Source organism: Sus scrofa, chromosome 1, assembly GCF_054392235.1.
Source record: "Sus scrofa isolate SSC_HxYL_T2T_F1_AM1 chromosome 1, Sscrofa_HxYL_maternal_Yorkshire_Landrace_v2.0, whole genome shotgun sequence".
Classification (NCBI taxonomy): domain Eukaryota; kingdom Metazoa; phylum Chordata; class Mammalia; order Artiodactyla; family Suidae; genus Sus; species Sus scrofa.
This window is the reverse complement of record NC_139383.1, coordinates 132,616,309-132,629,989: the sequence shown is the minus strand read 5'-3', so window position 1 is coordinate 132,629,989 and position 13,681 is coordinate 132,616,309. Positions and strand designations below refer to the sequence as shown.

At 37.8% G+C, this 13,681-nt stretch overlaps 1 protein-coding gene across 2 annotated transcripts in view; it reads right to left on the bottom strand.

The window, feature by feature from the left end:
* The window catches only part of FBN1 (fibrillin 1), a 258,581-nt gene that overhangs the window by 66,422 nt on the left and 178,478 nt on the right, over nt 1-13,681 (bottom strand). For both annotated transcript variants that reach the window (XM_085011361.1, NM_001001771.1), the window contains 5 exon segments: nt 12,391-12,516; nt 10,352-10,477; nt 2,086-2,208; nt 1,826-1,948; nt 268-393 (listed from right to left, as the gene is read on the bottom strand). In XM_085011361.1, coding sequence (XP_084867487.1) covers nt 268-393; nt 1,826-1,948; nt 2,086-2,208; nt 10,352-10,477; nt 12,391-12,516 — 624 coding nt within the window.

Genomic DNA, 13,681 nt, shown 5'->3' with positions numbered 1-13,681 from the left:
CTGGATTGGTTATCCTCATTCTCTTATGACAAACGGGTGTACCCTTGTAAGCCATCTGGCAAAGGCTGGATGTGCAGCTTTTTTCTGCACAAAGAGAAATGGTCCAGCAGGAGACCTAATCCCTTCACAAACTGAACTGACCAGGTTAGATGGTCAAGTCACACTTCAGTGTAAAAACACCAAAACAAAGACCCTATCAGGAATGTTTACATAACCTGATCTCATCAGGCCCTGCAAGGCCCCTCAGCTTCCCCCTCAGTTACTTACCTTCACAGGCTTTCCTGTCAGGACTGGGCACGAAGCCCATGTCACATTCACAGCGGTATCCTCCTGGAGCGTTTAGGCACTGGCCATTGCCACACAGATTCAAGTTCTCAGAGCATTCATCCAGATCTACAGCCAGGAAGGAAAGCAAGTTACTCTTCCTTCATTAAGAGCTTGCTGATTTCTCACATCCAACGGTTCTTAACATTTTCAACTTCTTAAGGGTTGTGGTGTTTCATCATTTCTCCGCTACACATTTAAACTCATTTTTCTCTCTTGGACATCAATATTGAATATTTAGTGAACCTGAGGTTCAGATATGGGATCTTAAATGCTAAATTTTCTCCCACAATGTAAAATGGGTAATAAATCAAATGGATCATTCACACTAAAGCTTCTGTAAGCAGGGTCATCAATATGAGACACTTCCATGACAGGAAGTAACATGCCCTGGTTTGTACCTGTTTCTCAGGCTTCAGGCTCAGCTCAGGTGGGCAGCAAATGACCCAGAATAGCAATTATAGAAGAGACCACAAATTCCTACCTGCTTAAACTCTTCTGCGTTTTGCTAATAATCACAAGCATTAACTAGGAAACACATGAACCATATTTGCCTGATACATGAAACTCAGTATTTTCTAAAAAGCAATGAGAGGCTTATGATGACAAAGTTTCACTGAGTTAAAAACAGTTTCAAATATGATGACATATTTAGTGAGTTAAAAAAAAATTCCAGGTAAATCACTTAATGGGCCCTAGCCTCTTTTATATTTAAATGACTTCTTGTGAGCAGAGTGCTCAGGATAAATTAATGCTTCAAGTCATAAAAGCAGCTATGCTACCTGATGACCAATGAGAAATGAACCTCAATATCTGATTTAATACCAAAGCCCTGACTTAAAAAGTGCTGTCTGTATATACATGGTCATGCTAAGTGTATCATGTATGTATACAATCATGCTTATAATCATACATATTTAAATACAGGTCATAGTTCACATTAATTCTATGACTATTCATTAGAGTTAAGAAGAAAATGTCATTAATATATTGAAAAATGGGAAGAGAAGGAAATCCTTTCAAAGCCATTACGAAATTCTTACACCAATGTGGAATGATAACAATGATGGCTAGTGGGAGAAAAAGAGGGACTATTGATCTGATTCAGAACATATAATTTCTCTTCCTCACATAGTTTCCTACAGCAAGTTTATTCTTGGGTTTCATATGGAAAACAAATCAGCAGTGAGAAATAGGCCCCAAATTATAAAGGTTAAGGATGATAAAAGAAGTGTGATTTGTTTTAAACTCATGACATCATTACACACATATACATCAACTATATAACTAGAGATACACATATGTAACTATATATTTAGTTTCTGAGATCACTCTAAATTCCCATTCCACACGGATGTAGTTTCAAATAATTAATCTCTTCTGTTTCAAGTTGTTTATAACTGACTCAGCCTTCAGCAAAGACTTAATGGTCTGGAAGGCATGGAGCACCTTGCTTTGCTGGCTGCCATTTCCACAGCTGTTTCTAACAGGAGCCTCCTACCTGTACAAGTGAAGCCATCTCCGGTGTAGCCCTCCTTACAGAGGCAGCGGTAAGAGCCCATGGTATTCTTGCAGTCTGCATGCTGGCTGCACATGTGTGTTCCATTGGAGCATTCATCCAGATCTTAAGAGTGACAAACAGAAAATGTGACATTTAGAACTGATAATACACAAATTTAATTTATCTTTCCAGCATTGATATTTTCATATCTATCACCCATGCAGTTCATAAGAAGCAATTTCTGTGATTTTCCAACCCACCAGTACACTTGATGCCATCTCCGATCCACCCGGGGCTGCAGCTACATTTGAAGCTTCCTGCCGTGTTGGTACATACAGCGTGCCTGTCGCAGTTGTGTGCTCCAATTTCACATTCATTGATGTCTGGAAAAATAACCAGTGGTTTAGGAAAAAAAAAAAATGTTTAGCACAGATACCTTTTGGATCTTTCAAATAACTTAGCAATATTCAAAAGTTGACTTGTTTTCATACTTCTCACAATATAACATAGATTGGTTTAGCATCCACATGTACATTCTACATAAATCAAACAGTTTTAAATTTCAGTTTATAAAGAACAACAAACATGATGCTGCTTGCTATTGCTGACTCTAATTACTTTCCATTATTTTAATGAAAATGTCCAGTCATTGCAAAACAAAATGAACCTCCTTCCAGTTGACAGTCTTAAGTGAGTTGCCTAGCCTTCCATCCTATTAACACTCACAGTCATGTGTTTCAATTCCCAATATCTTTATTAAATCAACCACAGAGAAATGTGCACATTGCTTTCGTATCTCATACAGATGAAGGAATACAATGTTGTTAGCTTGTTAGGAAACTTTTTCAATCATATTGTACATACTAAACATGATTTCATTCTTAAATATAAAACTATTATTTCATCATGCTTTATTTCTATAAAAGTTTTACTTTAGATATTGTTCATTCAAGCATTTGCAGAGAATATTCCGTAAGGCAGTATGTGAACTATCTTTCCTCTAGCTTCTCAGAGTCCTAGCACTTTGGGACCCAAATCTTCTTGTGTATTTCCTGTAAAACTCAAATCAATTCAATAGAGATTTTTCTGTAAAGGAGAACCAGACTAGGGGTCACACTGCTAAGACTCCAAATTCTCAAAAATTCTCCATTCTTCAAAATTCCATTTCCAAATTCATCTAAGACAGACTCTAAAATATAGAAGTGTTACAGAAGAGCAGATAAAGTATAAAGCAAAACATGTTTGTTTCCTGTGGTATTGTGTTATAACGAGAAATATACATTTGGTCTTCGTCCTGTTTCTGGCACAGAGTTCCTAAACCCTTTGGAATTTCCTAAGTGCTGAGTGTGATGAAGGTGTCTTTTGTTATGTTAATGAGGTGACTTTTGGAAAGCACGGAGGATGGGGGCTGGTTGCCAAGAAAACCAACTACATGATTAGAAGGTTGGAATTTTCAGTCTCCCCTACCCCACACCTCTACGGAGAGAAGAGGAGCGGAGGTTGACTCCATCTTGAATCCATCACCGAAGGCCAATAGTTGAATCAATCATCCATATGTAATCAAGCCTCCATAAAAAGCCAAATGGGTAGGGTTTGGTCAGCTCTAGCAAAATCAATCAAACCCAAGGAGGGGAGGGTGGGAACCTCTGATTTAGAGACAAATGGTCATGTAACAAACAATCCGGACTTGCAATTGGTATCTCAAGTAGGGACAACTTTATGGGGCTGAGCCCCTAACCTGTGGAATCTGACCCTATCTTCAGGTAGATGGTTGTCAAAATTGAGTTGCAGTAAAAGACAGTGAGATAGTGCCATAATTGGAATTGGCACCAGAATCTTATTTCCCCAAATTCATCCATTATATAGTGAAAGAGAGACACTTAACCTCATAATCAACTTTTTCAATAACTAAGAATAAGAACTCATAGGTATAGATAGTATGATTCTACATGGAAACCAGTATCTAACACAAAAGTTAGGTTAAGAAAATGAATTTTGGCATATGAAATGTTGCAAGAATTTTCAGTGATCCCTTTATAGTGGCATGAAATGGAAAGGGCAAGCAACTTATGTTTACCCTTTTGTTTACTTAAGAAGCCCAATTAAATGATTTGAAAGTGTTTGGAAACATGCTCTTTGCCAAATGTTCCATCTGAAGTTCTGAAATGATCCTGAGATCTCTGGCTTCTTTATAACTTCTAGAGAAAACACAAAATTACATAATGTCATTTTTCCCTACAAAAATACTTTGTAATATCACTAATAATTATACAATGAAAACATGCCTGGAAGAATGTTCTTCCAGTACCAATGTATTGTATAGGTGAGTTTTAATGTAACCTTGGCAGCTATGTGAACTTATTGAGCTATTAAGGCAGGTCAGGAGAGGCACATACCAGGCAGCTTTAAACTTGTGACTGGGAGCTTTAACCAACTGACTAATTGAGCATGAAACATTCCAAGGAAATGAGGGGGAAGGCCAGCCCAGGGATAATAGTGTAAATAAGCAGGAGAACTCAAGAAAGCAAGCCTGACCTAGGGGTTCCCAGGCCAGGGTCAGGGACACTTCTTTCTTTCTCAGATAATCACTTGCTTAGAGATAATGATGCAAAGCACTAGTCTTGCAGTGTCCTGCCTTATGTCCCTCCTTTCTCTGTCATGATATCCGAGTTAGGTAGAAACAATGAACTCAACTGCCTAAGTACCGAAAACTTTAGATGTTATAGAATCAAGGCATTTTCTGAGTGCCAAGACTTTCCTAATCTTCAGTTTCTCAGAGGAGGAAACAGAGGTCCCCAAAGGCGTGAGAACTTGCCAGGGCCCCAAAGTCAGTAAGGGGCAGAGAGGGGAGCACCTGGAACTCACCTTCCCCACCCCCAACTTGGTGCTCTTTACTTGGGGCACAGCTGCCTAATCAGGCTAATTTCTTTAGTCACATTAAGACTGTATTCTAAGTCCAGCTTAGGAGTCCTGCTTTCAAAATCTTGGTAAGTATGAACAGATTTAGAGAAATATTCTCTAGCACAATTTTCAGAAATGATCATAGCCTGTCAATCTAGTAATCCTGTTATCTTTTTCTTTTCAATGTTCTAATAACCAAAGATACCCTTATTTTCACAGGGAATTTTTACCTTCCATATTTAACCTTGCTATTAGGAAAATAACCTTTTTTTAAATTTTTTTTTTTTTTTTTTTTTTTTTTTTTTTTTTTTTTTTAGGGCTGCTCCTGCAGCATATGGAGGTTCCCAGGCTAGGGGTTAAATTGGAGCTACAGCTGCTGGCCTATGCCACAGCCACAGCAATGCCAGATCTGAGCCACGTCTGCGACCTACACCGCAGCTCATGGCAATGCCGGATCCTTAACCCCCTGAGGGAGGCCAGGGACCGAACCTGCAATCTCATGGTTCCTAGTTGGATTCGTTTCTTCTGTGCCACAATAGGAACTCCTGGAAAATAACTTTATTTTTTTTTAAGGAGACTTTCTCTTCTTTTGTTATCATTAATAACATATTAACATAAATTTCCAATTCGAGAAAATATCTGCAGCTTTATCACAACATTTTCAGGGTGAAAAGAAATTATATTTGCAAGAAGCCATGGATTAAGGGCTTTGGGATAGGAGGAGAGAATAATTCGGCAGATAATATTCAATTATCCATTTTGTGAGTATTTGTAGAAGTCATTATCTCAATGGCTGACATTGCTGGTATGTAACAAGGGAATTAGACTTGATCATAAAGTGTAAAGAGATCTCTGAGAAAAAGGCTTCTGCATGTATGTGTGTGCATGTGCCGACAACTACTCATTCAATTGTTTCCATGGCAGACTTGGACCTAAGATTGCACCTGATTATAAAAGCAAACAGAAGGGGAAACTGAGCCATAATGGAAACAAGCAAACAAAAATACTATATGCAAACACTCAAGTCTTCAATAATGTGAAAGAAACACAGCACATGTTTGCCAAAAACATCTCTTCCTGTACAAATGTTCTCTTTCCCCCACAAGTTTGCTCCAGACAGAAAATTCCTTTTTAAGATTAAGAACAAGCATAAGCCAAGAAAAGCAAAGAAATTCAAATTCGGGGCTGACACTGCAACCTCCCTCACCCCACTAAAGCTCCCTTAAAGAGACTCAAAGGTCCTACTTGCATGGCTCTCTTGAAGGGCAAGGGTATATAGTCTGAGAAGACCTTACGCCTAGGTTCTGAGTGTGTTTCACTCAAATCTGATGCTCGAGGGAGAGTGCTCTGAGCTGCTCCGGCCTCCTCTTGACAGTCATGTCTCGAGAAGCTGTGTCACCAATACCTGCCTTCCTGCCATCTGGGCCTCGGTCATGAGCACCCTAACCGGGCAGAGCCAGAATCTCCTTGGTGAGGCGGGGAAGAGGACGTTAGAGTGAGTGGAGAGGCCAAACATGAGGGCTACTAGGATTTCTCAGTTTGGACCCAAAATGAAGCCAAGGGTCTTTTGCTGAACACCCACAGAGTTTTTCACAGGCTTACAGCCAGTTGAGGACAATTAGCAATGATAAGAAGCTGGAAGGAAATGCGAGTGGATTTTCACTGAGAGCTGGTGGTTCCAAGGTATATGATCCTCTTTCATGGACTAAGTAAGACCCACAGCACCATGACTCGTGCGAAAGGCACAGAGTCTGAGACATGGAACTGCCCAGCAATCCTGCCATTTTAACTAAAAACAATTTTGACTCTAATAGTATGCCTTACTCACTGCCTGAGGGAGCCCAGGAAGAGAGGGAGGTCTTACAGATTCGCTTATGAAAGCCAGGACCTGCCAGGGGTGGCACCAGGCAGCAACCCAGTTTTTCTTCATCCAATTTGTTGTCTGATTACAATTATGGAGCATGAGTGTCAGAAGCCTTGACAGCGTGGGCCACAGGAAAAAAAAAAATGTAATCCAGCCCCCTTAAGGGAAGGATACAAGGGCTGTGTTCTAGGTTTCAAGGAAATGTACATTCTTCCTCCATCAAATCCAATGTTACCCTCAGCCATAGCCATGATGTGAACAAAGCTTAAGGAGAAAAAAGAAACCCTTAACATCTGTGTGGGCTGGGAATGTAAGTCAGTGGGTGGATTCTGAACACTGCTAAAGTGATTGGGGGAGAAAAAAAAAAAAAAAACATGTTTATTTGTTAAAATGGAAACAATCAGTAATGACAAGGGAGCTGAAATATTTAGACAAAGCTGTAATGGAACCCAGAGGACATTTTTTAAGTTCTCATGAAACAAAGTCCCTCCCTATGAAATAGCATACATATTCTTAGAATTCCTTTACAAATTACTCATTAAAATATATGCAGACATATTAGATGTAGGCATACACACTGTAAATGTGTAGAAATAGATGTAGATACATTTCTTTTGTCTGACGTCAAAACAGAGTTCCGGGTCTGTTCCCTACTGTTATTTGTTGTGAGGCTTGCTTATCCCATTAGGGGAGATACATATCTCTATTTACATAAGTTGCCTGGGACATTATAAACACTTGTCTTTAACATGACTATCACCAAGGGAACCTGATGGTATTCTAAATTGTGAGTGACACTAATTTTAAACTAAAAGCAGGCCAGAAGAGCCCCAGTTACACGGGATTAAAAACATTTTGGCTCAGATTTTTAAAAACTTGTTTTTAAGTATACCCAACTCACTGCCAATTCCTGTTTGTGTAAGTCATTTTCAACCAAATGCAATACTTCGAGTTGTTAATAACAGTATTTAATAACAGTATTTGAACAGTACTTACGGGGACTTCTTTTCCTTCCTGCCTGAAGCCCCCCACCCCACCCCTGTCCTTCCAAACTTCACTGGAGGGCTGCTTCCCCGGTGGGAACACTTGCACAACGGCAGAGCACCCTGGTGAGTTCCTCAAGCTCATGGCTACTATGGTATCAAAGGGGCCTTGAAATTCAATTCTCTCTACAGATGAAATTGCAAAATCATTTAGGCCACCACTTACAAGTGGGAAAGGGGGATGGTGGCCCTTGGGGAAAGATATAGAATATTCCTTGAACTTTGCTTCTCTGTTTCTGTTCATGTGATTTACTAAAAGACTGCCATTCTGAATGTCAAACTGGTGTCATCTCATCTGACGTGGAATACACATTGATCATCACTGCAGTCTTAGTGTCTGTGCAAACTCAATCATGAAAAATGTTTTTGCATATACAGCATAAGTTTTCTTTCTTTAAATTCATTTCAAGCATATCAGTAAATAGTAGTATAGAATTTTGCTAGACTAGAAGTTATGTTTTTAATTTAAATGGCTTCTAGACACTGTGTCTATGTGTCTCACTTCATAATGGCAACAAATAGCTGTGATTTACTGACCAGCTACTGCATGCCATATACTGTGCCAAGGATATCACATACATTATACCTTATTGACCTAAAATGATAATAATGCCACTTGAAAATTTAAGCTTTCTTCATGGTATGAGGTCTAAAATAATCAGCCTCTGCATATGCCTCTTTTAGCTGGAATTTGGAGCATGAAATTCTAGAAATCTTTTTCTTATGGGGAACGAAGACTGTCCCATTAGATTAACTTTTCCCTTCATAAAGATCACAGTTCTCTGGGTTGAATTTCAGTGAGTTCAACTCAGCCAGACAATGGTATTAGCATCTATCAGGTAAAATGTAATATTGAGCAGTCCTACCTTCCCTTATCAGACTAACACCCCTTATCCTGAGTCCTATATTTTTAATGGAAGCTAAAAATAAAGGTTCAACCACAGACATACTAAGCTAAGCATCATTTATATCCCAGAGACCACGTGAGGACCTAAGATTTGAAACTCTGTGCCTTTTATCAGAATGGACCCCGGTCATGCTTCACATGAAGACTAATATAGTCAGCACGAAAATACTCTAACTTCATGCTTCTTTTTATAATTTTGCTAGATTGTCATTTTTGAACCAATAGTAATTTATTGGTGAGATCTGTGTATGTATATATTTAAAACATGACATTATTGAACAGTTTACAATGATAATACATATATTGGAAACTTTCTTAAGAAATGTCAATATTGGAGTTCCCACCATGTTGTAGTGGGTTAAGAATCTAACTGCATCAGCTAGGGTCACTGCAGAGCAGGGGGTTAGGTCCCTGGTCTCAGGCAATTGGTTAAAAGATCTGGCACTGGAGTTCCCATTGTGGTGCAGCAGAAATGAATCCGACTAGTATCCATGAGGATGCAGGTTCGATCCCTGGCCTCTTTCAGTGGGTTGAGGATCCGGTGTTGCCATGAGCTGTGGTGGTGTAGGTTGCAGACGTGGCTCAGATCCCAAGTTGATGTGCCTGTGGTGTAGGCCAACAGCTGTAGCTCTCATTTTACCCCTAGCTTGGGAACTTCCATATGCTATGGGTGTGACGCTAAAAAGCAAATAAAAATAAAAATAAAATAAATTTAAAATAATAATAATAAAAAAAAGATCTGGCATTGCTGCAGCTATGCATAGGTCACAGCTGTCGCTCAGATTCAATCCCTGGCCTTGAAACTTCCATATGCCACAGGTGCAGCCACCAAAAAAAGTCAATATAATTAAGGATATGTACATTTACCACATTGCTGATATGCAAATATTTTAATGTTTAAGTCACAATGGCTTGCCAAGCTGGCTTTTGAAATTAAAATCTATTATCTGTAAAGAAATTATGTATTTACCAAATTCAAGCTCACCACGGTCTCCATTAAGTTTTAAATTATGCTATATGCCATAATATGTTTTATTACTATAGAGAACTATAGTAAAACTTCATTATTCTACATGCTAAACATCACTGCCTCAAGGGTGAAAACATCAACTAAACACTTAAAAACAACATTATTCACTCAGAGTGACTTCTTCCATTTGATATTTAATAGAATAATCTATAAATATGGGTGAAAAGAACTTCTTATGCACTGTTGGTATTAAACAAACAAAACTAATGGTTTAATTATTACTTTATGAGATTTGCTAAATCCTGAGCAAAATCCCTAATAAAAACTTATTAGGGCTAAACCAACTTAATGCTTTACAAGCACACTAATTTAAGGGACTGGAAGATTGATGAGAACTTATGAAATATATGAACTACAGGATGTGTTTTTAAAAAGCAATTCCACTCATAAAACCTTAAATGAAAGTGTTGGCAACAGAGGGTATTAAGAAAGGTCTTCTTTAATAAAAGGGTACAAAGTTTGGTAATTAGCATGTTAACTACTTTGATATAAAAATGTTATTTTAACCTCATAAAAATGTTGATATTGAAAGTGTTATTTTTAGTGGTAATTTATCCCATATGCCTTTTTGTCACAGGTAAAGGAAAAAAACAAAATCTAAACTAGAGTATGTCAAGTTTCAACAACATACAGGCTAAGTTAATGAAAAATATTATTACACAAAACACTTTACCATGCAGTTAAAATATTAATAGTATTAAAACTTGTATTAGTCTATAATTACGGTAGCAATCTCTTAACCACTTAAGGTTTTACTGTTCAACTTGAAAAAAAAACATACCTGTACAGCCAGTTTTTCCTTTTTTGCCTGAATATCCCATATCACAATGGCAGATAAATGAACCTTTAGTGTTTTCACAGGTTCCACTTAGGCAGATATTTGGATTCAGGTCACATTCATTGACATCTGTAAATGGCAGATATTATTAATACATATAACCATTTGTTTGATATCACTGAAAACTTTTTCCCTGAGATAAAGCAACTATGACAAGTAAATAGAAAAGATGAAATATTTTCACTCATAAAGGAAAGCGTATCTACATTGTTCACTCTCGTCTGCTTTCTACATTGCAGACTGCCTTTTTATCTAGGCCATAGCTAGTCAAGTAATCAAATAAGCTGATTGACTGTGGGCTGGGGATAGAGCCTGCTTATGTGACAGTCTAGAAAATATTTTACAACAGCATATTCTGTTGCCAGATGAAAATTTTAATTCAGACTGCACGATGCCAATGTCTTGGTTCCATCTTTTAAAAGAAAAGATAGATGCAGATAGTTAACAATCTTCACTTCTTTCCCAAATTAAAAATTATCCTTTTTTTTTTTCATTTGCTTTAATTCCTAGAACTTCAGTGAGGGTTTTTGAGAGATACGTATGTGATGTAATTTAAATATTTTCAATCTTGACTTTCATTTCTGGCTAAGATGGAGTAATAGGAACCAAATGTAACTTCTGACCTAAAATAACAACAAAAAGGACAATACAGGCAACAAAAGCAGTGATCCCTGAAAGAAGACAAACTAGGTGAGTTCTACAAATGCTCCAGGTTACTGTGTAGGAAGAGTTTTAAGGCAATGGCATAGAAAGGGTGACAGGTGGAACCAGGCAACGTCCCTGAGTTGAAGGCCAAGGTTGCTAGAGTTCACAAGGGTGAGTAAAGGACAGAAAAGAGATGTTTAGAAAGAGAGACAGAGAGACATCTTTCTGTTCCAGAGATCTGCAGAAGGCTGAACTCAAGTAATCAGACGAGTAGTGATCAGTACATTCATGTAATGAAGCTGGAGAAAATACCATCCAAAAGAACTAGAAGGACCAGAGTCCTCAGAAGGCCTCGAATTGTGCCTGTTCCTATCAGCCAGACTGGAGAACCTCATAATTCACAGGGAAGCAAGTTGAGCATCCAGCAAGGTCTTTCTTTAGCAATAGAGCAAAGTAGCCCTACCCTCACTGCTGCTTAAAAGCTTAAAAGCAGGACCAGTCCATTTCCAAATAACTTAACTATGTTCCGAAATAAAGCTCAAGCATATTTCTAGGAGTACAAAAATATTCAGCACCTAGTAAGGCAAAATTTATAACATCTGGCATCCAATCAAAAATTACTAGGCATTCAATGAAGGAGGAAAATAGGGCCCATAATGAAGAGAAAAATCAGTTTATTGAAATGATCCACAACTGACACAGGTGATAGAATTAGTAAACAAGGAAATTAAAACAGTTATTATAACTATATCCCCTGTGTTCAAAAGCGAGATAAATGATTGGACATTCTAAGCCTAGACACAGAAGATATTTTTTAAAAAGACTATATCAGACTCTTAGAGATAAAACTTCAATGTCTGAGATTTAAAATATACTAAATTGGATTAAAGGCAGGTTATAAATTGCATTAAAAACTTTAACAGATTTGAAGACAGTAATAGAAACTCTCCAAAACAAGTACAAACAATTCTAGAATTGACTTCATTCTTGTAAGAAATAAATTTTGCTTGCCTTTAATCAAACATTTCAAAAGCCTAAACTCTCTAGTTGGAGCAAGGGAATGGTTAAGAGGACAGAAATAATACACAAACATAAAAGAAACAGCCCTCTAGACAGTGGTTAGCTCAGTTTATATAACACAGCTAACAAGACAATCACATCACAGGCATAAGAAAGTTGCTTTTTGGAACACTGGCCTTGGAATATTATTAGTACTATGTCCCAAAGTATCCTTGCTTTTCCCCATAGATCTACCCACTACCCAAACAAATCTTTATGTAACTTAACAGAGCTCGTGAATAACCAGACAATTAGAAAATTCTGTCTTCTTTGCTTACCTACACAAGTCTTCATGTCTTCAGACGCCATGAATCCATCATAACACAAGCACCTGTACTCTCCAGGTATGTTTGTACACTGACCGCCATCACAGATATTGGGGTTATCTTCACACTCATCAATGTCTGCAGAGGAAACCAACAATGGCATATTGTTGATACTGGCTCATTACTCAGTTACGAAAAGTTAACTAGCCTAAGACAAGTAAACTTGGTCCACTCCCATATAAGACTATTAGCTCTCAACTCCAAATGAAGATCTATATAAATTGTCCCATCAGGTTATCTTGGGTAAAAAAGAAGAGAACCATTTTCAAGGTTTTTAATATTTGGAAGTTCCCTTGTGATGCAGCAGGTTAAGGATCCGGCATTGCCCCAGCTGTGGTTTAGACCACAACTGTGGCATGGATTCAATCCCTGGCCTAGGAACTTCCACATGCCACAAGTGTGGCGAAATAAAAAAAATACGTGTGTGTGTGTGTATATATATACATACACACACACACACACACACACACACACACATATATATACACATACACACATAATTTACAACATACAGTTCAGGGTGGAGGTCCACAACCATGTAAAAAACCATCATTTAATTAGCACTTTTATCTCTGATATAAATTTATCATTCAAAATTTATTTTCCTGATGTCAAATTTAAATACCTAATGTCTATTATCTGCTGTTTTAAAGATATTTGAAGGTAAAAATTGCTCTAAATAAGCATATCTACTTAAGTGCATTTTTAGCAAAAATATTTATTTTCAAATTTTAATTTTGAGAGCCAAATTTATATCCAAGGCTTTTAAGGGATATTTTAGTAGGTCCAATAATATAATTTTGGTTCCTAAACCTAAGTATTCTTACTCTGAATGCAAATGAAAACTGGTATTACCCACCTCATTTCCTATCTCTAACTGAAGACATGGCTCTTTCTAGCACAGGGTGATACAACAGCATGTGTAAATTAGACCAGCAGTTCCCAAATTTTAGCATGCATCCAAAACCACTTGGAAGGTTTGTGAAAACAGATTACTAAGATCCACTTCAGGGAGTTTTTGATTCAGTAGATTTAGGATGGGGCCTGAGATTTTGCATTTCTAACACAATCTCAGCAGATGCTGATGCTGATGCTGCCAGTCCAGGAAACACACCCTGAGTAGCACAGAAATAAGCCATAAGATCAGATTCTTCAAAAGTCTGACCAATAAAGAAAATGTGTTTATATTCCACTCACTGAGCATGTGCCAGGTACTATACTGAGTGCTGTGCATACTCTTCCA